Source organism: Scylla paramamosain, chromosome 39, assembly GCF_035594125.1.
Source record: "Scylla paramamosain isolate STU-SP2022 chromosome 39, ASM3559412v1, whole genome shotgun sequence".
Lineage (NCBI taxonomy): Eukaryota > Metazoa > Arthropoda > Malacostraca > Decapoda > Portunidae > Scylla > Scylla paramamosain.
The window spans coordinates 1,000,001-1,025,431 of NC_087189.1; the positions used below are offsets into that span (position 1 = coordinate 1,000,001).

The window sequence follows — 25,431 nt, forward strand, 5'->3', positions numbered from 1 at the left end:
AAACCTATTGTATTGTAACCGAGCTTCCCATCTTCCCTTAGGCAACTTTTTCTTTGATGAATTTACAAACATTTTTTTTTTTTTACCCAGAAACAATTAAACAGCGTCTCAGTAGGATAAGCTTATTTCAACAAGCCCCTAAACCTAATCTAGCCTAATTCAGCATCCCACCCTGCCATCCTCCTCACGCCTCTTTCCTTCCTTAAATTTACAAACGCATACTTTTTTTTTTTTACCCAGAAACAATTAAACAGTGTCTCAGTAGAATAAGCTCACCTCAACAATCCTCTAACCTAATCTAGCCTCTTATCCTCCTCAGACACTTTTTATTCGTTAAATTTACAAACACGTACTTTTTTTTTTTTTTTACCCCAGAAACAATTAAAGTGTCTCAGTAGAATAAGCTTACCTGAACAATCCTATGAACCTAACCTGTCTCCCATCCTCCCCCAGGCACCTTCCCCTTGGTACAGATGCAGGTGGTGTTGTCCCGCAAGCTGAGTTACTACCTCCTCAACACATACTTGCCCTCGGCCCTAGTGGTGGGCGTCTCCTGGCTCACCTTCCTAGTCCCGCCCCGCTTTGTGCCAGGCAGGATGGTTCTCACGATAACCTCCCTTCTCACTCTCGTCTCCATGTTCAATGCTGCCAAGTAAGAGAGAGAGAGAGAGAGAGAGAGAGAGAGAGAGAGAGAGAGAGAGAGAGAGAGAGAGAGAGAGAGGGGATGGGGGGGGAAGAGAGATGGGTTATTTGATTATATAAATTTGTGTGTGTGTGTGTGTGTGTGTGTGGGTGTGTGTTTTATCTGCTACTACTATTACTACTACCACCACCACTACTACCACCACCACCACCACAACTACTACAACTGCTACTACTACTACTACTACTACTACCACTACCACTACTACTACTACTACTATTACCATCACCACCACCGCTACTACTACAACTACTAATATTACTACTACTACCCCCTTACCACCATTTCTTGTACGTATTACTACCACCACCACCACCATTATATACTATTACCACTACTATTACCGCTACTACTACCACAACTACTATTACCACAATGTTTAAACACCACACCACTACAACTTTCGCTCAAAAAAAACACCCCACAAACACTTCATTTTCTTCACCACCTTCTTCTTCCCTCTTTTCCTCCTCCTCCTTCTTCTTCTTCCTTCACACATTATGGTAATACAAAAATGCAGGAATCTTTTGAATGCAAGCACTTGAGAGATGATTAAATTCTCTCTCTCTCTCTCTCTCTTTCTCTCTCTCTCTCTCTCTCTCTCTCTAGGGCCGAGTCTCCAAAGGTGTCTTATGCGAAAGCCATCGATATCTGGATGTTGTGTTGCATTACTCTCAACTTTGCCGTGTTGGTTGAATACACTGTGGTCAACCGCCTCATCCACCTCGCCAAGGTCACGCCCAGGTCAAAGGTCAAAGTTCACCCCAAGGTCACCACGTCTAGTACATCGGGTCAGAGTTTGCGCCCCTCGTCCTCGTCATTGTCACCTGTTTCTTCTTCTTCGTCTGGTGGTGGTGGTGGTGGTGAAATATTGACGAGAAGTAACGGGAATTGTCAAGTACGTGTGTGTGTGTGTGTGTGTGTGTGTGTGTGTGTTAAAGTCAGTCAGTCAGTCAGTCAGTCTCTCTCTCTCTCTCTCTCTCTCTCTTTCTCATCTTTCCTCCACCCTTGACGCGAGCTTAATCTCTCTCTCTCTCTCTCTCTCTCTCTCTCTCTCTCTGAATGAAATATGCAGTCAGATTTACCCAAACACTCACCTTGACTCGCTTAATTAAGAGGACCTACCTTCTTACCTGTGTGTGTGTGTGTGTGTGTGTGTGTGTCTGCGTGTGTTACTTTTTCTTCTTGGTTCCTTTCACTTTCCTTTATTTGTTTTATTCATTTATTTAATTACTTTTTTACTTTTTTTGCTACGTAAATTTCATTTTTTTTATTTTAATGGACAAAACAAATATTTGGTTTTTAATATATTTTTTAAAACTATAACGTATTTTTAAGTGTTAATAAAAAAAAAAATATGTAAATGTTTTCTTTTGTATTTTTATATGTATTTGTAAACTATATATATTTTTTCTCCTTATCCCTATTTCTCCTTTTACTTTTGTCATTCAAAAAAAAAACTCTTACATTTTACATCAATATTTGGTAAAGAAAACACCAAACACTCGAAACTATTTTTTTATTCATCTTTTTCCAATAACAATTAAGTCAAGTCATTCTTACCAACCAAACACCTTTAATTACCTTTTTATTCATATTTCTATTCACGTTTTTCTATTAATTTATTTTTCTTGTCTTTTTCTATTCATATTTTAGCTTTTATTTTTTTTTTTATTTAATTTTCATCTATTTTTTTTTACTTTTCATCTATTTTCATTATTTATCTCAACCAAAAACAGAACGTTATTTTTTTTCATTTTCCTCTATTTTCATTATTTATCTTAACCAAAAACATAACAATCTTTTTCTTTTCTTTTTTTTCATCTACCTTTTCTTTCTTTTTTTTCATTTTTCATCTATCTTTTCTTTCTTTCATCATTTTCATCTACCTTTTCTCTTTTTTTTTATTTTTAATCTACCTTCTCTTTCTTTTCTTCATTTTACATTTAGCTTTTCCTTCTTTTCATTTTCCCCTATCATCACCATTTATCTCAACCAAAAAACCACAACATTATCCTTTCATTTTCCTCCATCTTCATTACTTACTAATCTCAACGCCCCCCAAACAATCTACCTTTTCTTTCTATTCTTCTCATTTTCCTCTATCATTATTTATCTCGCCTAAAAAAAAAAAAAAACAACATTATCCTTTCATTTTCCTCAATCTCCATTACCTATAAATTTCAACCAAAAAAAAAGAAAACATACACTATTTTTAAACTTCTCAACCTCCATCCCTCCTCACAGTCTCTCCTCATCTCCCTCACTCCCCCACTCTCTACTTGCAGTATAACCATTAGAATACCACAGCCTCATCTCACCTTATCTTAGCTATCACCTGCTTGGAGCATAACATTATTGCACCTTTAATTCAAACCTAGCTTACTTATACGAAAATAACTACTTTTTTTTTTCCTCTCTCATAATTAAAAATGGTATTGTAATTTTCTTTCACTGTATTGTATGACTAATTTACTTTATTTTGTTCTGTTCCCTATAATTACTTTACTATTTTTCAGTATATTGCTGGTCTACAAACATTCTTTCCTTATCTGTCCCCTAACTGCAAGAATTTAACAGTTCTAACCCTATCCAAGCCCTAAATGACCTTTTTCTCCCTACAGACTAAGAATTTAACATATCTGACCCTTTCTGACCTTAAAATGATCTTTTTTTTCTTCCTAAAGAACAAAGATTTATAATTTCTGACCCTATCTAACCCAATGACCCTTTTTCTCATTACAGACCAAGAATTTGACACGTCTAACCCTATCTGACCTCTAAATGACCCTTTTTTTTCCTCCCTACAGACCAAAGATTTAAATTTTGACACTATCTGACCCCTAAATGACCCCTTTTCTTCAGGTCTAACCCTATTTGACCTCTAAATTACCCTTTTTTTCTTCCTACAGACCAAAGATTTAACAGTTCTGACACTATCTGACCCCTAACTAATCCCTTTTTTTCCTCCCTACAGACAGAGGAGGCAGCAGGGCCCAAGTGGACTGAGGTATGGGAGGGTAGACTGGAGACCTACACCCCAATATTCCTTCCCATTGTGTTCCTTGTCTTCAATATCGCCTACTGGCCTTATTTCCTCTCCAAACGCACCTATCAAGCTACGTGAGGGTGTTGTCTTGTCTTGTGGGGGTGGTGACTAATTCCTATGATGTTTGTTTGAATCTAAATGTCTTTGTAGGTTGTGTTTGGTGTTACGATTTGGATAGATGTAAGGAAATAAATAAAAAATAAATAAAAAATAAAAAAGGCTTATCTTTAGGAAATTCTCACATGTGGTTTCCCTTTTTCCTCTCACAATGTTTTCTTTATAAGTTGTATTTGGTGTTACAATTTGGAAAGATGTAAAGAAAATGGTGTATCTTTGAGAAATCTCTGCAAATAATCTATGTATATATTTCTTTCTCACGCATCCTCTCTCTCTCTCTCTCTCTCTCTCTCTCTCTCTCTCTCTCTCTCTCTCTCTCTCTCTCTCTCTTTTTCCTCACAATGTTTTCTTTATGGTTATTGTATCTGGTATTGCAATTTAGAAGGACATAAGAAAATTTTTTTATCTTTTAGGAAGTCTCATTGCAAACTACCTATTTACATATTTCTTTCTCATATGTGCTTTCTCTTCTTCCTTTACAAACTACTTAATTTTTTCTACCCTTTTTCTCTTTTCCCTGACAATATTTCCCTTTCTTTTTCAAACATTACATCAGTTTCTTCATGTGCTTCCCTAACAAATGGTATTTTTTTCAATCATTCACTGGTGTCTGTCTCTCTCACAAGCTTAGTTTCTCATATTACCTTTCTAGCTAGCAATCAATGTACTTAATTTTCTCACAAGCAATATTGATCTCAATCTCAATAATTTCCTAACAATATTCCCCTTTTACAAACAACATAACTATTTTTTTCATACCTACTCCCTTTTTTTTCCTTTTTTACAAATAATCCTAATCAATCTTAACTTTCTTACAAGCAAATCTTTCTCTCTTTTTATGCATTGTTCTCCACAAGTCACCCTACAATACAAATCTTTCAAATGCATCTAATATATTATCAAACGACTGTACTGACCTGTATTTTACTTATATTTTTACGAGAATCAATTATATCCTTGCATTTCTATCACTTCATACAAGGATCTCATTCTAATGTTTCACAGTTGTCTATTGCAAGGGAAATATTAATATGTAACCTCTATTTCATATTTCACAATGCCTTAGTTTCGAGAAGCTTCATTTGTCTCTCTATTGCATTGTCAGTGTAATATTCATCTACGTATTTCATTATTCTTCCTTCACTGTGTCTATTGAATGAATGTGAGTATTATTAAAGCAACTATTTCGTAACACACTCCATCTATGTATGTACGTATATTAACTGCTGTGCTTCTTCTGTGTATTAATGTATAGTGTTGAGAGCCAAGTATTCTTAAAGGTGCTTGAAGCGAACGTAACAAACTAATATATATATATATATATATATATATATATATATATATATATATATATATATATATATATATATATATATATATATATATATATATATATGCATACGGGGAATAGTAATAATGTGTGGTGTATTTGCATGAACTATTAAAGGTGATGTGGAAGCCATGAGTATACATCAAAGTTATTTCCAGACTAAGATGCAAAAGTTTCAAAAACGTTTATAAAGTGATGAGTGACGGGTTTTTTTCCCACCTGTCGCAACCAACACAGGTGCTAAATGAATCACACAACACCTGAACCTTCAAAAACAATTGATTTCTCACCTGTCATTACCAACACAGGTAATACAGGTGATGTTTAAATCATACAACACCTGAACCTCCCAAAAAAAACACAATTAACCTCACCTGTCACTACCAACACAGGTAACACAGGTGCTGTCTTCCATAACAAACTGACCTCACCTGTCCACAGATATACAGGTAAAAGAAAGGTGCCATTTTGAACACCTGAACTTTCTACAATGATTAATTTCTCACCTGTCACGACCAACACAGGTAACACAGGTGCTGTCCATTATATGACACCTGACAAACCTTCCACAACAAGCCATCCTCACCTGCTTTTAGAAATACAGGTAAAAAGGCATAAATATAAAGATGCATTGCTATACATATACAGATACAGTGTTTAACTTAATGGATATAGAATACAGGCATCACACAACCATTGGGGGAGTGTGGAACAAAGTCTTAAATCATTAGTTAGGTAGACAGATGGAGGTGAGTGTGTTGTCTCACCTCCTTGTCACTAGAATGGGGAACCTGGTAACTACAGTCAACAGACAAGCAAATATAGTGCAACAGTGCTTGGGTGAACCTTCTTTGACGAATGTGTTTGATTGACGTTGTTTTTCTTTTTCTTTTTCTTTCTTTTTTCTTTTTTTTTTTTTTTGTGTGTGTGTGTATGTGTCTTGATGGTTTTGTGGTTTTGTGAGTTGTAAGTTTTGAAATGGATTTGAAGAGTGAATATTTTAAAAGAAAAAGTGTAAGAAATGTATAAGACATTTGTTTGATACGCATACATCTATGACAAAAAATCTCGTGAAAGTGTTAAAGAATTTATAAATAAAAACACAGCAAGGAGAAAGAAAGAAATGGTAAGTTTACATTACATCGAAAATATAAAAATAAATCACTGAAAAATACTGAAAAAAAGCACCAAACAGGAGGGAAAAAAAAACACAATCTAGAGTTAATAACTGAGTCAAACATACAAGCAATCATCAGACAAGCCACAAGGAACACAAACCATTCATAAATCCAAACAAGCCACAAGAAACACCATTCATAAATCCGGCTTCACCCGCACTGCTGTGATGACGACACACAAAAGGCCGAGAAACGAAAGGCTGCCAAAACATTACCTAAACTTAGCTGCGCATCCACAACAAGACTCACTAAACACAGTACAGGAAGGGAAAGATGCAAAACTGTACCTGTCAACGTCGAGAAACTAGGGGAGACTGAAATATACAGGGCATACATACAACACCTGCAGCTGCTAATCTAGTGCAATACTGTATGGACTGAGTGAAATAGAGACATCCAAGTGCATAGCAGACGTGATTGTGATCTGATCCGTCATTCTGTCACGTTCGCGAGTCTTACGTTGTTTGGATAATGATGAGTGATAAATCTTGTTATGTCACGTGGGTCTTATAATATTAATAATTTCAGGTGTTTTCCTCTCGTTTCCAGGTTTTTCTCTCGTTTTTTTTTTTTTTTTTATTGGTGTGTTATGTTTTCCCACCTGCCCTTAATAAGATGACTAAATACCTCTTCCAAGAAACAAACAAACATGGTATTGAGAAGACATATTGCTACATTAATTTCTTTCCTTTTGCAAAACATTTTCTTTATTTTTTCTACCCATTCTTGATGGAATAAAAATAAGACATCTTTTCCACACAAATACGTAAGATAGTTTTCTACACTTGAAAATTTAACGAGAGACAAAACTATTTTCTCAATCTCTCGACTCATTATTTATTTATTTATTTTATTTATTTATTTATTTATTTATTGTAAGTTTCAGGAGAGAAAATTATCTTCTCAATCTCTCAAGGTCCATTTTCTTTGCTTGGAAATTTCAAGAGACAAAGTTATTTTCTCAATTTCTCGAGGCCCATTTTCTTTGCTTGGGAATTTCAGGAGACAAAATTATTTACTTCTCAATCTGTCAGACTTGCTTTTTTTTTTACATCTGAGAATTTAAAAAGAACAAGATTTTCTGCTTCTCAATCCATCAAAGTTGCTTTCTACATTTGAGAATTTAAACAGGGACCAAATTATCTGCTTCAAAATCTCTCAAGACTCATTTTCTTTGCCTGACAACTTAAGGGAAAGGTCAATCACTTCTGAATTTGTCTATTATGAGCCATACAACACGAGACTTAAAATATACACCGAAAAAAAAAATGTTTAGTTGTTCATTAACCTTCTACATTACAATTAATCTTTACTTTACCCACAATTAGTAGAAAACTTATCCTAACCTTCCTTATCCAACATACAAATTGTCTTAAAGATATGACCCATTATTATTTCCACTCAAACATCGCTCACTTAAAACTGGGAGCCGAGAAACACCATACAAAAATAGGTATCTTTTTATCCCTTTTTTCGTAAAATCACACCTATTTTGGCCGCCATTTTTAAGACTGTGAACTGAAGCAAGAAAGGAAGGAAGGAAGGAAGAAGAGAGAAGAAGGATTAATCTCAACATCTTTTTATATCTTATGATTAGGAAGGAAGGAAGGAAGGAACGAAGAAGAGAGAAGAAGGATTAATCTCAACATCTTTTTATATCTTATGGTTAAGAAGGAAGGCAGGAAGGAAGGAAGGAAGGAAGGAAGGAAGGAAGAAGAGAGAAGAAGGATTAATCTCAACATCTTTTTATATCTTATGGTTAGGAAGGAAGGCAGGAAGGAAGGAAGGAGGAGGAGAAGGAGCTAATAATCTCACCATCACTTTCTATATCTTAGCTGGGAAAGAAAGAAGGAAGGAAAGAGAAGTACAAAGAAAAGGATAAATGAAGAAACAAAAGGAAAGAAAGAAAATACTTAAAAAACAGACAATTTGACTTTCATTTTTATCATAACCTCACATAATCCAAAACTTTCAATTATAAACAGAGGAAGGAAAGAAAATGAGAAACAAACAAAGGAAAGAAGGAGAGGATAGACAAAGAAAACATTTAAAATACAGAAAAAGAAAGGAAGAAAGGAATATGCCAAGAAAAACAATCTTAACCTAACCTAACTACAAACACTTAAAAAGGAAAGAAAAAAAAAGGAAAAACAATTAATAAACATTCAATAGAAACACAAAACAATAACCTACACATCCCTGCATGTATCTTAACCCTTCACTATTAGGTAGACTGAAAACCTTATCGTATCAAGCCTCTGAATGGAAGAAACCCCCTCAAACACCACCACTATTACACCAAGCCTCTCAACACCTCTCGCTAACTGGTAAACGTAACTTATATTCACCGCAAGAAGTTATAGTGTCCTGAATTCTTGTAAAGTATTATATGACTAATTTCTTAAGCTAATTGTACGTGTTTATCTTTGCTGTTTGTGTGTGTGTTTTGTTTGTTTTTTTGGGTTATTTTATTTATTTACTTATTTTTTAATCTGAGAATGAGCATAATTTTTCTTTTTTTCATTTGTATGTGTTTTTTTCTTGTTGTTTTTTTATATTAATCACTGTTTGGTTTAATTTTCTCCTTATGTGGTTTATCAAAGAATGTGTGTATGTATGTTTTTCATTCATGTGTGTTTTCTTGATATTTTTTTTCATATTAATTACTGTTTTGTTTAATCTTCTTATTTTCCTTCTATGGTTTATGTAAGAATGTGTGCATAACGTGTCTCAATTTTGTATTTTTTTTCCGTATAATTTTTTTCCTAATTTTCCTTGCATGATTAATTAGTTCACAAGTCTCACCCAGTTAATTTTTCTGTCTTTTCCTTTCCCCATTAATCATAACCTTATTTACCATTCTCAATTTCCCTAACAAGACATGACGACTTATGGCAGACACAGACAAGCTCTTTAATACAAACAAGCTTTTCAAAATAGAGTAAGCTACATATCTCTACTGCAGACTAGCGTATGGTCCCAAATTTACGAGTCACGTGAATCCCACAATCGACATCCCAAGCCATGTACTCAGATTTCCGAACGTAAACACTCACATTAATGTTATCAATGCCCAGAATTTATTTACGTTGAGCTAAATTCCTGCACTGGTCTGTCTCTCAAATGCCAGGACATGTTTGGACGATAGAGCAAGTCAATAAAATGTAGCACATATTTCCAAACGTAAACACTCACATTTGTCAGGCGGTTTCCTACGCGTATTTACACTGAGCTAAATTCCTGCGTTGTTTTCTCTCCCGTAAGCCACTCTATGTTTGGAAAGTGGTGTGTATTTGACAAGAAACATCAGCAAGAGTATCCTTTGCTTCGAAAATAACTGATACGAAAAACAAAACACCTTTCAAATGCTGTCTTGTTTGAAAAGTGAAGAAAAACAGACTTTCAGACACATCCTTGCTTGGAAAATCTGTCTTTATACGATGAAACACTTCTAAACGCAAAGTCTCACTTGGAAAATGGCTTATCATATCAAAAGAACACTTCCAAACACACATCCTCATCTGAAAAATTACTTTAACTCAAAAAAAATCTTCCAAACACACACCCTTGCTTGAAAAATTACTCATCTCAATGAAAAACACTTCCAAACACTCATTCTTGCTTGGAAAATCACTCAAATTCACCAAAAAACATACCCAAACACACGCCTTCACTTAGAAACACACCTAAACACATCCTTGCTTCAAAAACTCATATAAAAAAAAAAACAAGAAAAAAATTCCAACTACCCTCGCTTGGAAACCAGTGAAGCGCATTAGAACACACACACCACTCCTGTTTGTCTGTCTGATATGCACGAGGTGAAGGCAGAGAGCCACGTTTGAGCCAGAGCCCCATCGCTGCACTACACAACAAGGGCACCACAGTCACTACGTAAGAGCAAGAAATGCTTGAAATATTGGCACGAGATACGAGTCACTACGGTCGGTATCGTTAAACACTTTGCTCCCTCACTGGTTTTTTTTTCCGAGGGGTGTCAGTGAGTGAAGTACATCGTCAGAAATACACATCATCATAAGGCTTTTAACTACAAGTAGAGTGAGTTACTTAGACCAGACATGAAGGAAAAACTAGCATTACATGTTGTATAGCCAAAACTAATGGTTAACTAACACACACATGGATAGATTAGTCAAACAACACATGATTTCAACTGCTATAAAAAAAATCCACTACTATACAGACTAAGATGTACATACATTACTTTGATAGAGAGTGAACCAATCCTTCCTTCCTTGTGTATGGGAATGCTTGAACTAATGAAACATCACAAGCTATACCTGAGAAGTTACTAGAGACTTAATGAAAGGAGAGGTTACTTAAAATGATTGTTAAAATATTACGTTACGCTGTACTGCTGCTAATCCAAGAAGTAACCAGAGAATTGGATTAGTGAGACACGGGTAAATAGGTGAGAATCCGTGAAATCCACGTGAAATTATAATGAGAGGGTGAAAAGTTTAAGTTACCCATAAAATCAGAATGGAATAAACAGAAAAAGTTGGAAAAAGAATTATGTGTAAAATTATGATTTAAAAAGAGAGTGAAAGTTTGAATTATCCATAAAATCAGAGCTAAAATAGAAAGAAAAAAAAGGAAAAATAGAAAAAGAAACTATACAAAAATAAGATAAAAAATAAAACCATCAGTATATACAAAATGAAACAGAAAAAAGATTAAAGCATTCGTAATCACACAAATATACAAATAAAAAAATTATATTCTGAGCACGTAAAAATTCACTTAAACAAACTGTACACCTAAAAAATAAACGCAATAAATGATAATAATAATAGTAATATAAACACATCCAACTCGGTGACTGAAATACACAAAACAACAACATCAACAATAATAATAATAATAATAATAATAATAATAATAATAATAATAACAGAAGAGCAGGTGTATTTTGGTGTCAGTGATGGAAGCATGATACAATACAAGGAGGTGCAGGAGTGAGTGTCTATCAAATCTACACTGCAGATCCCAAAATAGACCAACAGAGGGAGGATCTTGAGAAAAAAAGAGGAATTTTACGACAAACTGCAATGAGGACATGGAAAAAACAAAAAAAAGGGAGAAAAAATAAGGACATCAATGAAAAGATAGAATAAAGGTTAGAGAACTGAGAAATAAGATAGTAACACATTGAAAAAACATGATGGAATAAAGATATAGAGGAAGACAAACTATGATAAGTAAATGGAGAAGAAAACAAAGGGAGAAAAATAACGACATCAATGAAAAAACAGAATAAAGATCAGAGAAATGAGAAATACAATAGTAATGCATTGAAAAAAAAAACATGGTAAGTATATCAGACATAATGAAGTGAAGATATAGAGAAGATAGATAGATAGGGCAACAGAGAGACATAGAGAAAGAGAGAGAGACAGAAAGAGATAGAGAAACAGCACCACACTTCACAAGCCAGTCTTTACCAGCACAACGAAGCAAACACACTCAAGGAAGACAAACATGACAGGGAAACAAGGACAGGACGGAGAGATGCCGAGAGTGTACAAGAGAGAAAAAAAGTCATACTGAGAAATCAACCTTTGAAAAAGAAATTCACTGATTAGACACTGGGCTCTTTAGTGTATCTCTCAGCTGGTCTGGCTTACTTACAGGCAGGCAGCAGCGGAAATTCTGACACACGTACACCAAGCACTCCTCAGGGTTCTTAGGGTGGTACTTGGTGAGGGATGAGTGGCGAGAATACAGGATCGACTCTCCAGGGGATGTTTCGTCAGCCAGCAGAAGGACCTTGTTTGGTATAAGCTCACTATGTATCACCTCCAGCATCTTGTTTAGTGAAGGAGTGCTGCGTTTGCCTGCTAGGATGATCTGGGGAGGGAATAAGACGGGTGGTGTTAGCAAGGTGCAGTGTGGGTAGGTTGGATGACTTGGGAGTAGAGAAGCTTGGTGTTAGCAAGGTGCAGTGTGGGTAGGCTGGGTGACTTGGGAGTAAAGAGGGGTGGTGTTTGGCTGGTGCATAGTGTAGGTAGGTTGGGTGATGTGGGGAGGGAGTAGAGAGGTTTGGTGCTGGCATGGTGCAGTGTGGGTTGGTCTGACTGATGTGGGAGGGAACAGAAAGGTTATGTGTTAGGATAAAGTGGTTTGGATGGATTTGGGATGGCCTGGCAAGGAATAGAGTGTGTTTGTGTAGGGTAACAAGGTGAGGATGAATGTAAGATGCTCTGTGGTGGGTGGAAAAGTGTTTTTGTTTATACTTAAAGTGAAATGTGGATACATTCAAGACAGAGAGGGTTGGAATCTTACCCAAACTCACAAGTGATCCGACAAGGAATCGAGAACTTCCACACCACAAAGAGAGGAAGTAACAGAGACAAGAAACACATACTAACAAACATAGAAACTAGACAAACTAACAATACAACAAAAGGAGTGTAGCCCAGGACCTGAACACCACAACTAGGCCAACACACACACACTCACACACACACACAAACCTGCGTAGGGGGATGACGGTGAACAAGAAGAGCTGTCGTCATCTCAGGCAGAGCGAGAGGAATTTTGTTGAGGCGATCAGCAAACAGCTTAAAGATTGCCTCAGCCTTAGTCAGCATGTCAGTCCGGCCCAACAATGGACTGAGATGCACCAAGTTGCTGGCTGACACTGAGTTTGCCGAGGGTTCTGCGCCGTCTTGGTCTGAGGGTGACAGAGGGGATGCAGAAAATGAGGAAGTTTTAATGATAGGTTGTCATGAGAAAGTTAACAGAATGATAGATTGCTGGGAGGAATGGAGTTAATTGGGTTCTGAAGAAGAAGAAAATGAAGAAAAAATAAATAAAATAACAAAAGAAACAAAAAAATGTACAACTTAACCTACGAAAAAACAAAAAAACAAAAAACCAACATAACCTAACATAACCTCTTCTGATCTTGCTCCTCCCCCTTCTCTCCCCCCCAAAGAAAATTAATCTAACCCAACCCAACACAAACCAAACATAACACAACTTCTCCTCCTCCTGGTCCTCCTACTCTTCCTTTTATTCCACAACTTAAACTAACATAGCCTCTCCTCCTCCTCCTCCTCTTCCTGACCTTCCTTGATGCGCAGAAGTATGGAGGAGTCCCCGGGCCGGTTGAGGTAGTAGCCAGTGCCGTCAGGGTCCCAGAAGAGAGTGTCCTGGCGATCCTGCAGCTCCTCTGCCAGCACCACCCAGGATGTGTCCAGTGTTGCCTCGTACAAGGTCAGACACGCCCGCACCATCCACGCATAGTCATCCACAAAGCCTTCTATCTCCGAGCCTCTGTTTGGGTAAAGGTGTGTTTGGTGGTGGTGGTGGTGGTGGTTGTGGTAGAAGTAGTAGTAGTAGTTTTGTGGTGATGGTGATGGTGAGCGTTGGTAATTGTAGTAGTAGTAGTAGTAGTAGTAATAGTAGTAGTAGTAGTAGTAGTAGTAGTAGTAGTAGTAGTATTTATTTTTAAGTATAATCCAATCAAAACACTTATAAAAACATCCCAATAACATAGCAAAAAAGTAGCAGTAGTAGTAGTAGTAGTAGTAGTAGTAGTAGTAGTAGTAGTAGTAGAAGTAGTAGTAGTAGTAGTAGTAGTAGTAGTAGTAGTAGCAGTAACAGAAACAGTACCAATTTTCACATATCACCCACTGAAAACACATAAAAACAAACACCCAAGTAAAAAATAAAACACCAACAACAAGAAACCCAAACAACACACTAAAACACACATAACACAACCAGAACCCAAACAGAAAGGCAACAAGCAGGCCAACAACCACCACCACAACACTCACAAGGAGACACCACTGTCCTGGGAGGCATAGGCAGCCCTTAGAAGCTTGCCGTCCTTGTACAGCTGCGTCTTGATGAAATTTCCTGCCTCCAGTGCTCTCTGTGTGTACTTCTCCTCTCCCAGCACGGCCCCAGCTCTTGCCATGGCTGTGATCATCATGCCTGAGAGAGGGCAACAGAGGTGCTTGAGTAAGGAAGGGACAGTAATGTATATCTATCTACAGGAGAAATGTTTGTCTGTCTATCTGTACATGGAAGGAAAGTGAGGGAATGATGAGTGAGGAAAGGAGAGAGAAATGTGTTTTTATCTATTTACAGGAAAACAGTGAGGAAATTGTTGGGTGAGGGAAGAAGAGAGTAATGTTTGTCTGTCTATCTATACATGGGAGGAAAGTGAGGAAATGGTTGAGTGAGGAAGGGAGAGAGAAATGTGTTTATCTATGTACAAGGAAATGGTGAGGGAATGTTTGGGTGAGGAAAGAAGAGAGAAATGTTTGTCTGTCTATCTGTACATGGGAGGAAAGTGAGGAAATGGTTGGGTGAAGAAGAGAGAGGGGAAATGTGTGTTTATCTATGTACAGAAAAATAGTGAATTGATGTTTGGGTGAGGAAAGGAGAGAGAGAAATGTTTGTCCATCTATTTTGTATCTATTCAATCCACCCACACAGGACCAGTCAACACCATCTCACCATTCCAAGCAGTAAGCATCTTGTCGTCTAAGTGTGGCCTCGGTCGCTTGGCTCGTGCCTCGTACAGGATCTGCCTTGCCCTGGCCAGCGCCTCAGCACACTCCGCCTCCTCCAGACAGAACTCCTGGCCTGTCTCCTCCACCGTGCAGTGTTCCATCAGTACATTTTGATTCTTCAGCTCGTCGTGTGGGTCCTGATGGGGTATGTTCAAGGGTTTTATTGAAAGAGAAAGGTTAGTGTTCCTATTTCATGTCTATGTGGAAAATTGTTCTTTGTGTTGTTTTGTTGTGTTGTGTTGCACTCTACTTTCATGATTGCTTGTCTGTTTAATTCTCACTGCGATACGAAACAATTACCACCATCAGAAGTAATGTGTGGGATCTTTATGAGCATCTACAAGAAAGAAGGGGACTAAAAAGAATATATTTAGCAATTTCTACCCAGTTTAAAGATTGGATGTGGCTGTGGAAATAGCAATGATGTCTCAGAGTGATTGGTAAAAGAAAAAAGAAGTACCATATTACAGTTCAACATTATTTAATTATGTTCTTATGGTAACTCTTCATCCTCCACTCTTATCCACCTCTCACACACAAACCTGGTAGGGATCCACATTGCCACCGTCCACCACAGAGTAATGGTGGCAGAACACCTCAGCCAGCGTGGTGGTGTGGCTGTCATTTACCGGTGACCCCAGCAGACTGTTCACTTCATCCCACGTCCACACACAGAAGGCACCCTCCCTCTTCTCTTTGGCCTCAGGTGTCGGCAGGGAGTCTGCGTCCTCGGCACTGTAGAAGCCACCACTCTGAAGGGCATGGAGGATATGGAGGATTAGTCAGTGTGTGGAAAGCTTATTAGGGGTGAAAAGGATGATTCTTATATTGGAAAATGAGTGAGCTTGTTTATATTCTTGGCACAAGAGAGGCCACCACTCTGAAGGGCCCTTCAGAGTGGTGGATTAGTCAGTGTGTGGAATATTTATAAGGTGTAAAAACAATGCTTCTCAAACTTCAAAAATAAGTGAGTGTCTGTATTCTTGCCCAATAGAACCCACCACCCTGAAGAACCCAGAATACTTACTATATCATCAAGTCATTCTTTACCTACATTTCAAGTACTTAGTGGGATCTGAACACTGGCGTCCAACACTCAACGTTCCCAAGACCACTCTAACCAATGCACCACGTATTTACCAAGACTCCTACAACATGAGGCAGCCAAGACAAGCCACACAACTTTCACACCCTCATCACAAATAAATAAATGAATACCAAAACATTACAAAACACCCCAAACTCACCGGATGGCTAAGATCCCGCATGACATAACCCAGGATGTCCCTCGCCACATCAGCATGCCTGGGCTGACCGGAGACAATGAAAGCGTCAAGGAAGGAGTGGGTGAGCTGTGCCTGGTCATACAGCATCTTCTCAAAGTGAGGGACGTGCCAGCGCTGGTCAGTAGAGTACCTGGCAAAACCCTGCGCCACGTGGTCATGTATACCGCCGCGGGCCATCATGGATAAGGTGTGCAGGGCCATCGAGAGTCCTTGCTGGGGTGTAAGAGAGAGAAAACACTTAGATTAGAGAACTGTGGGTGTTGAGAATGTAAGGATAAAGATGTAAAGGAATATGAACTGTCCTTGCTGAGTTGGTAATGTGAGAGAGAAATTGATAAAAAAAGTAGTGGGTGCTGATATCATAAAGGTATGTAGATGTGTTAAAATATAAACAGATCTTGCTGGGGTGTGACAGGTAGACTTAAGTAAGAGAACATTGGGTAATAAAACTGGGGATGTGAGAGAGAAAACACTTAGATTTGGGAACAGTGGGTGATGAAAATGTGAAAAAAAAAAGGTTACTATAATGTTATAGAATATGTGTAGAGCCACTGAGAGTCCTTGCTGGGGTGTGAGGGAGAGTTAGGCAAGAGAAGAGAGGGTGATGAGAATGTAAAGATCATGATGTGTGAGGATATAAATAGTCCTTGCTGGAGTGTGAGGGAGAAACAAACTTAGAGAATGGTGGATGATAATGTGAAGAAAGATTATGAAGAAAGTGAGATAATAGTGAGGATATAACATTTTCAAGCACAAAGGCAAGACACGTAAGAATCTTTACCGTGATGTGACACTTTCAACCACTCCTTCCAAAAACAAAACAACACAATCCTTTTTATACACAACATTTCACAAACAAATTCAGGGACAATGCATAAACACTTCCACAATCAACAAAACCCCTTACAACACCAACCAATCAATAAAAATCACAACAAGATCCCTCAGAGAACCAGTCAATCAATACGTCACACCTTTCCTTACCTGAGCATCCTCCAGGTGGGGGTTCAATGCATAGTAGGTGAAGAGGAAGTTGAAGTTTGAAGGCTGAGGAAACTTTGGAGCCTCACTGAAGCCCCCATACTCACTCTCATAGGCCCTGGTAAGCTGAGCCAAGCACCTGGTGAAGGGATGCACAGGAGGTTCTTCAGTTACGATTCCTTCCTTCCTTCCTTCACTCCTTCATCTCTCCAGTTACCTATCCTATTCTCTTCTCTCTTCCTCTTCACTACAGTTCTTCCTTCCTTCCTTCACCTCTCATTATCCATCCTATCCTCTTCTCCTCTCCTCTTCTTCACTACATTCCTTGCTTCATTCCTTCACCTCTCCAGTTACTTACCCTATCCTCCTTCACTACACTCCTTCCTTCCTTCCTTCACCCCTCATTATCCATCCTATCCTCCTTTCCTCTCCTCTTCTTCACTACACTCCTTCTTTCCTTCACCTCTCCAGTTATCTATCTACCTTCTCCTCTTCTTCATTATATTACTTCCTTCCCAGCACCTCTCCAGCTACCCTTCCTCTCCTCCTCTCCTCTTCTTCCAAGGAACACATGAGAAATCCTTTTAGTCACGATTCCTTCCCTCCTTCCTCCCTCCCTTCACCCCTCCAGCTACGCATCCTCCTCCTCTTCTTCCCCTTACCTTGATATCGGTTCCTCTCCTGGCATATCCTCAGTTCCAGGGGCAGGGAGGCGGGATGTCCTGTCCAGCACCTCCATAATCTTGCCACCGGACTCCTTAAACTTATCTTGATCCTCCTGCCACTATAAACGCCAGGAAGAGCGACATGTGGTGAGTATAAGGTATGGTTATAGGGAAGGTTGGATTGATATAAGGGAGGTTAAGGAAGGATATGGAATTAGATGGTGAAGATTAACAAGGGATGGAGACAAGACTGAGAAATGGAAGGTTTTAAGGGAATAGGTGATGAAAGTTAGGCTGAAATAACGGAAGATAAAGGAGATGAGAAAAGATGATGAAGACAAAGACCTGAATGATAAAGAACAAAAATAATGGAACGAGTAAAGCAATGAAAGTGGAGAGAAAAAAAAGAATTAAAAATTTAGAAGAAAAGCAAGAACAAATAATGAGAACAGAGAAAAAAGGTGATAAAGAAGAAATAGAAACAGATAAGAAGGAACAAAGGCAAGAGAAACAAGAATAACAAGAATAACAGTGAATAAAAGATAATTATGAAGAACAGGCAACAAAATACATTAGCAAAAAACATACTTAGGATCAATAATAATTACAACATGAATTAGTAGCAACAATAAGTATTAGTAATGAGTGTACTGTATACATAATAAGTATAAATGATTGAATATGACAAAAAAACAACAAGACAATAACTGAATACATTCCAAGCTTATAAAAGAGAGATAATGAAAAGCCAAAGCAGTGATAATAGCAAATAGTTTAAATAAAAAAGTGAGATTAATCCTTAGACTTGAAAAATGAATAAATTAATAAGAAGTAGATAAAAACCTTAATCGTACGTCAAGATCTAATAGGGTAATGTAAAAATCCTTCCCCCAATTAAATATTTCCATGCAAACTTCTCAAATAACACATGAAATAGGAAATGGGTGATGTATTTATGAAGAAAATTATAAAAATATCCACTTGACTGATCTATAAATTTAATTGATAGAAGGGATAAGTTAGCAGGAATGATACACCACCCACAGCCTCTCACAACCACACACACACACACACACACACACACACACACACACACACACACACACACACACACACACACACACAGACATAGGAAACATAAAGTGAGGAGCAGGAGCCACAGGTGTTGGGGGAGGACTTCAGGAGGGGCAGCTCGGTAAATAAATAGCAATAAATCACTTTACTGGGGAACTTTTTAAAATTCTGTTCATTACACTGCTCGTTTATCAAGATTTCTGACACCATCTGGAAAAAAATATAATGGGTGACTTGGTAGTGTTCATATACCATTAAAATCTATTACATAACGATGGCCATGTGTAAAAAATCACTATAATGTGTCTACGAATGAGAAAATTGGGTGTTACTATCAAAAATGCTGCTCGGATGTGAAAAAAGAAAGAGATTCGAAAGAGAACATTGATGAGGGAAGAGAAATAACTTAATACTGTGTCTCATCATTACTTACTGAGTGGTGGCGAGTACAGAAAAATATGTACAGCATCTTTATCGTCCGCCATTACAAGGGAGGGGTAAACGATGGCTAAACAAGGTCATTAAGTTGTTAGGGGGGAGAATGTAATGATATATATATACAGAAATACCTTAACCCTTTGATTATCATGGTTTGTTCTTGAGGTTAATTAAATGTTGTAGTGTAAATGTTGACTATGAACTTAAATATTAGTAAAATCATTAGGGTTACTTAAATAATAATGATAAAAATAGGGTTGCTTAAAGTGTTTGCACGTTCGGTTAATTTGCAATGCCAGTGAAAAAAAATAACTAAGTATTCTAGTGTTTAGAGTTCAACTTTGGCTTGGTGAAATTATTAGCATTACTTTAAAGTATAGATTTTGAAAGTTATTTTGAAAAGACACCACTGATAGCAAAATAAACTATAAATAAATCATTCTAGTGATAACAATTAAATTCTGGATCAATGAAATCATTTAGCATTAGTAAAATCAAACACTATACAAATTATTAACGTAATTTTGAAAAGATAACGCTAAAACCTAAATTAGAAAGAGTAATTTGAGCTTTCTATTATCCCCACTACATTATTTTGGGTTTATTTTGGCTGGTAATATCAAATAATGTTATTCAAGTGAGTTTTCAAAGGGTTAACATTAAGATTGGGGGAACACTCAGAATATATATCTATGTACACTAATATTTACAAATGACAGAGGACTTTGGAAGAGTCATTTGCTCCTCCATGCTTGATTCATAATGGTGTATTGGTAACCTAACTGTATGAAGGGAAATACTATCTTCTCCTTTGAGCTGAGTGAGTGAGTGGGTCAGAAAAAAAAATTAGAACTGTCAGAAAAAGGTTAAAAAAACAAAATGAACTTGTACCTTTTCAAGACTGACTGGATATTGACTGAATTGCGGAAAAAAATGCGCTTGCTGTGAAAAATAAATGGATAGAAAAATATGTCACTCTAAAAAAGCTTAAACAAATGTACAAAAAGGAAAAAGGAAATAAAAAATTCACTCAAAAAAAATCACACAACTACAAAAACTGGGAAAAAAAAAAAAAAAAAAATCATCTCACAAAGACCTACACTTGAAATTCAGTCACTTATAAACCTAGAAACAGCAGCAGAGAGGACGACAACACCAGACAAACCTGAGAGGCAATGGACACAAGGAGCTGAGGGAAGCTGGGACGTCCAAAATATCGGTTGTTTGGTGGGTAATAAGTTCCTCCGTAGATCGGCTTGAGTTCTGGCGTTAACCACACACTCATCGGCCATCCACCACCACCACTGAGGGACTACACACACAGGGGACTCATCACCACACACCACCACACCACCACACACCACCCTCGCCCTCTAATCGGGGAGAATTGAGCGAAAATGTGAGGTTAAGTGATGTTTCTTCCTGGGTCTTCCTCTGGCGCCCATAAGCGGCTGGTCTGCAATGATTAGTGAAGGGACTAAAGAATTTGTTCTGATGTCTTAGAGGCTTGTTGGACCTGCTTTCAAGAGGCTCCAATGGGTGTTGTTAGGTTTTTAAGGGTGTTTTTTGTGGTTCCTCTGATAGTTTGGTGGGGTTATTCATTGCTTAAAAGGTTCTACTGGGTGTTGTTGGGTTTTTAAGGGTGTTTCTTTTGGTTCCTGTGATAGTTTGGTGGGGTTATTCATTGTTCAAAAGCTCCAGTGGGTCTTGTTCGGTTTATAAGGGTGTTTTTCGTGATTCCTGTGATAGTTTGGTGGGGTTATTCTTTGTTTAAAAAGCTCCAGTGGGTGTTCTTTGGTTTTCAAGGGTGTTTTTCAGGGTTCCTGTGATAGTTTGCTATTGTTATAGTGAGGTTACTGATTGTTCAAAAGGCCCTAGTGGATGTTGTTGGGGTTTTTAAGGGTATTTTTCAAAATATGATAATGAAAGATACTGAGATTTCAAAGTTCACCATTACTCTACTGACAACCAAACAATTCCAAATCATTAACTGACTAAAAACACATACAAGAACCCAACAAATCCCATCTGTGGTCTTTGAAAGCAGTCATGACAAGCCAAAAAAAGCACTTGTCGTCAAACAGGGACAGCTACTTGACGACCTGACGGCTTCCTGCAACTTTCCTACTGTTCTCATGCCCTTAAAAAGCATTAGGAATAGAGCCCTTAGCATTCAGCCTGAGTTTAGTGCCAGCAAGTGCCTTCCTCCTGCAGTCCCCACCCAAGACGTGCAGCAAAGGATTAGTGAGGGAAGTGCAGCTGAGGATAACTCTCGGTAACACCCGTCCATCTTCCTGTCTCTGTACCTTGGCCGCAATGGACGAGAGCATGGTGGTGAAGCCTACACGTCCATACCGGTCCTCTGGGGGGAAGTAGGTGCCCCCAGCCACCGGAACAAGGTCAGGGGTCAGGAATACACTCATTGGCCAGCCCCCACGACCACTGGAGGCCTGGGGTTGAGTGGCGTTGGGGAAAATGTGGTGCTTTTATATTTTTTTGTAGGGGTGACTGTGTTAGGTTTGTTATGAAATTTATATACAGTTTTGGGGATGTGGTATATATATATTGCTAGGGAAGTTTTGATGTTAAGAGGCCAGGAATAAACAATGCTAATAATTACTCTGAAAACAAAAGAAAAAAAGAAAGAAACATAAAGAAAAGAAAAGGAGATATTACACACCAAAGTATCTAGTAGACTAAATCAATTATATTTTCACTACTAAGAAAAATATAGAATTCATTCAAATTTAGTTGTATATATTAAAAAAAAAGCTGCATTTATTGTTACTACTACTACTACTACTACTACTACTACTACTACTATTATTTGGTAACTTCTAAGCTTGTTTTAGCATCATCACAGCACACAGCTTAACAATTAGCAATGGCATAAATCCATATTCAATTCACTATTGGTAATATATATAAAAAGCTGGAAAAAAGATAAATTACCATGAAAATATTGGTGTGTAACAATAATAACAAAATATGGTCAGATATCAAAGGTACTAGCATAATAATAATAACAATAATAATAATAATAATGATATGAAAGCTGGAAAAAAGTACTGATTCATTATATACACAAATCATAACACAAAACTGCCCACTTCACTAAAATATAAAGACGAAACTGCTACAAATGATATGAACTAATAAAGGTGAAGGGTTAATGAGGCACCAGTGAAACGACATGACAGTAAAGAATCTGTGAATAAAACTAGTAAAAAAATATTAAATGGCGGCATCAATTGTGAGAATATAAGGTGTGTGATAAGCAATGTAATCAGTGAATGTAATCTGGCAGTAATTGAACTAGTAATTATCAGCAAATTTTCATTTTATCATGCATTTAATACACACACACACACACACACACAATATATAGATTCTCAACTGGTAAGACTGCCGTGAAATTAAAACAAACCATAAATCATTATTATCATTACTTATTATTAAAAACACCCCCCTATGAAAACAACACTACTTAGACATGAAAAAAAGAAAGAAAAAAAAAGAGCAAGATTTTAAAAAGAACACAGATAAGCGAGACAAATAATCTATCACTGTATCTCATCGTCATCATTACACACATACACACACACATACAGACAAACACGCAGACACACAAAGACACACAAACAGACAAACACACAGACACACAAACAGACAAACACACAGACACACAGGCTCACCGTCACGAAGGTCATGTACACTTTATCCACGTCAGGTCTCTCCTCACGGTCCACCTTCACGTTTACGAAATTTGTGTTCATGATGCGTGCAATGTCTGGGTTCTGGAAGCTCTCTCTCTCCATGACGTGACACCAGTGGCACGTGGAGTACCCGACACTGAGGAAAATTAGGCGGTTCTCCTTCCTCGCCACCTCAAACGCCTCCTCGCCCCATGGGTACCTGGTGGTGTTAGGTTAGGTTTGGTTTGGTTTGGTTTGGTTTGGTTTGCTTTGGTTAGGTTAGGTTAGGTTAGGTTAGGTTTGTGTTAGGTTAGCTTAGGTTAGGTTTGGTTAAGTTAGGTTAGGTTAGGTTTGGTTAGGTTAGGTTAGGTTAGGTTGGGTTGGGTTGGGTTGGATTGGGTTAAGTTAAGTCAGTTTAGGTTTGGTTAAGTTAGAAATAAACAACACAACCCAAAAAAACAACACGAAAACCAAGAAAAAAAAAAACACACACCCCAACACCGCCCAACCAACCCCAAACCCCCCAAACCCCAACTCACCAATCCACAGGGTTAGACGCATGCTGCAGGAGGTATGGGGACTTCTCTGAGGCAAGACGGTTGAGGGGCGCAGCGGCAGTGTTCACCGAGGCCCCTTCCTTCTCGCTGCCTGACGCCATCACTCTCTGGAACTGCTGTTTGCTGATACGACTCACCCACCTGCTTACCACACTAAAGTTCCTGCCGGGGGAGGTGCAAAGAGTGTTAGAGAAAGGGGTGGGAAGGAAGAGGGCTATTTGAGAGAGGGGTATGAAGGAAAGGGGTATTTAAGACGGATATGAAGGAAGGTGTTTGAGAGAGAGGAGTAAGAAGGAAGAGGAGTGTGAAGGAAGGGGTATTTGAGAGAGAGGGTGTGAAGGAAGAGGGTGTCTGAGAGAAGGGATACGAAGGAAGCAGTTTGAGAGAGAGAGATGTGAAGCGAGGTGTTTGAGAGAGAGAGAGAGAGGGATGCAAAGGAAGGGAGGGTGTTTGTGAGAGAGATGCAAAGGAAGGGAGGTGTTTAAGAGAGAGGGAGAGAGAGGGATGCAAAGAAAGGAGTGTTAATAGACAGGGGTGCAAAGGAAATAGGCGTTTTGAGATAGGGATGCAAAGGAAGGGTTGTTATTAAAGAGAGGGGTGCAAAAGGGGGGTTACTGTAACTTGGTGTTGAAAATTACATGAAAAAAAAAAAACAGCAAACTTAATTTATCTTTATCTTTATTTTCATTTTAGTGAAGGAAGGCAGCAAACTTATTTATTTATTCATATTTTTCCGTATTTTATTTTTGTGTAGGAATGACATGGGAGGAAAACACCAATATCACTTTAAAAACGCCAAAATTGCATAACGAATTGAAAAAAAAAGTATAAAACTAGCCTTAATAAAAAAAAAAAAGTATAACCACATCAAATAACGAGCACAAGGTCAGGCAAGACTTAACAACACCAGGGAAGGTCACAAAAGCTCAGTAGACGCTTAAAAAGATCATAATAAACCAAATAACAATAAAAAAAAACAACAATAAAAACGCCAAAAACATTATAACAAGTACAAAAATCTTACGGGTTAATAGTAACGATGAGACACCATATAGAGGTCACAAAAAAGGTCAAGGCACGTGACAGAAGGTCAGTACAGGCTCGGGAAGGTCGGATAAGGTCACGGTAGAAGACAGGGAAGTTAAAATAAGCAGACATATTAACAGCAGGTAAGATTACAGGTGAGCCGAAAGGTGCTGGTTACGAGGAAGGTCACGGCAGGTCACAGCAGATCAGTACAGGCTTTGGGAAGGTCAAATAAGGTCATGGTAAACAACAGGGAAGGCTAAATACTCACATAGTCTAGCAGTGGCCAAGAGTGTCCTCGGCCTCCTGCCTGCCTGCCACTCTCTCTCTCTTTCTCTCTCTCTCTCTCTTTCTCTCACTTTGTAACATAGCATATCTTTCCTCTCTTTCACTCTAATATCACTCCATTGACACCGAGGATATTAACGGTAGCTCAATATAGTGCTTATTTCCTTTCTGCGTTATAAATTAATGGTTTCCTCATTCTCGATTTTGTTACGGGTTGACAAATTAGGTTGTTTTATGTAAAGAGTTGTTCTGTATATATTTTTAAAGAGTTTTTTTGTGTGTTTTTTAATATTTTCAGGATACGTAAAAGTGTTCTTATATAATGAAAGAGCCGGGGATTGTTATCATGAATGTAGGTCAAACGGGCCATAAAATTTGATGGTCACGGAGAGATTACGTTAATGTATATTCTAGGGTCCCTTAAGTGAGCTATTACACACACACACACACACACACACACATATATATATATATATATATATATATATATAT

The 25,431-nt window shown here is 37.9% G+C and overlaps 2 protein-coding genes across 3 annotated transcripts in view; one reads left to right on the plus strand and one right to left on the minus strand.

Annotated features, from left to right (window-relative positions):
* The window catches only part of LOC135091962 (gamma-aminobutyric acid receptor subunit rho-3-like), a 15,401-nt gene extending 11,571 nt beyond the window's left edge, over positions 1-3,830 (plus strand). The window contains exons 8-10 of the mRNA XM_063990032.1: positions 454-652; positions 1,313-1,454; positions 3,681-3,830. Of these exons, the coding sequence (XP_063846102.1) occupies positions 454-652; positions 1,313-1,454; positions 3,681-3,830 (491 nt within the window). The remainder of the gene's footprint in view (positions 1-453; positions 653-1,312; positions 1,455-3,680) is intronic.
* On the minus strand, positions 2,208-25,162 carry LOC135091983 (spermatogenesis-associated protein 20-like). 2 transcript variants are annotated; one of them, XM_063990086.1, is made up of 13 exons: positions 24,923-25,162; positions 23,608-23,787; positions 23,069-23,288; positions 21,680-21,823; positions 17,859-17,980; positions 17,200-17,335; positions 16,177-16,428; positions 15,472-15,681; positions 14,874-15,066; positions 14,186-14,345; positions 13,471-13,679; positions 12,875-13,074; positions 2,208-12,248 (listed from the first exon to the last, which is right to left on the minus strand). In XM_063990086.1, coding segments are annotated over exons 1-13 (2,304 nt in total). In that variant the 5' UTR covers positions 24,925-25,162; the 3' UTR covers positions 2,208-11,972. The 2 variants fall into 2 exon arrangements, with proteins under 2 accessions (XP_063846156.1, XP_063846155.1); XM_063990085.1 differs by lacking the exon at positions 21,680-21,823 and adding an exon at positions 20,539-20,685 and having other exon boundaries at positions 24,923-25,161.
* Between the last annotated feature and the right edge of the window lie 269 nt (positions 25,163-25,431).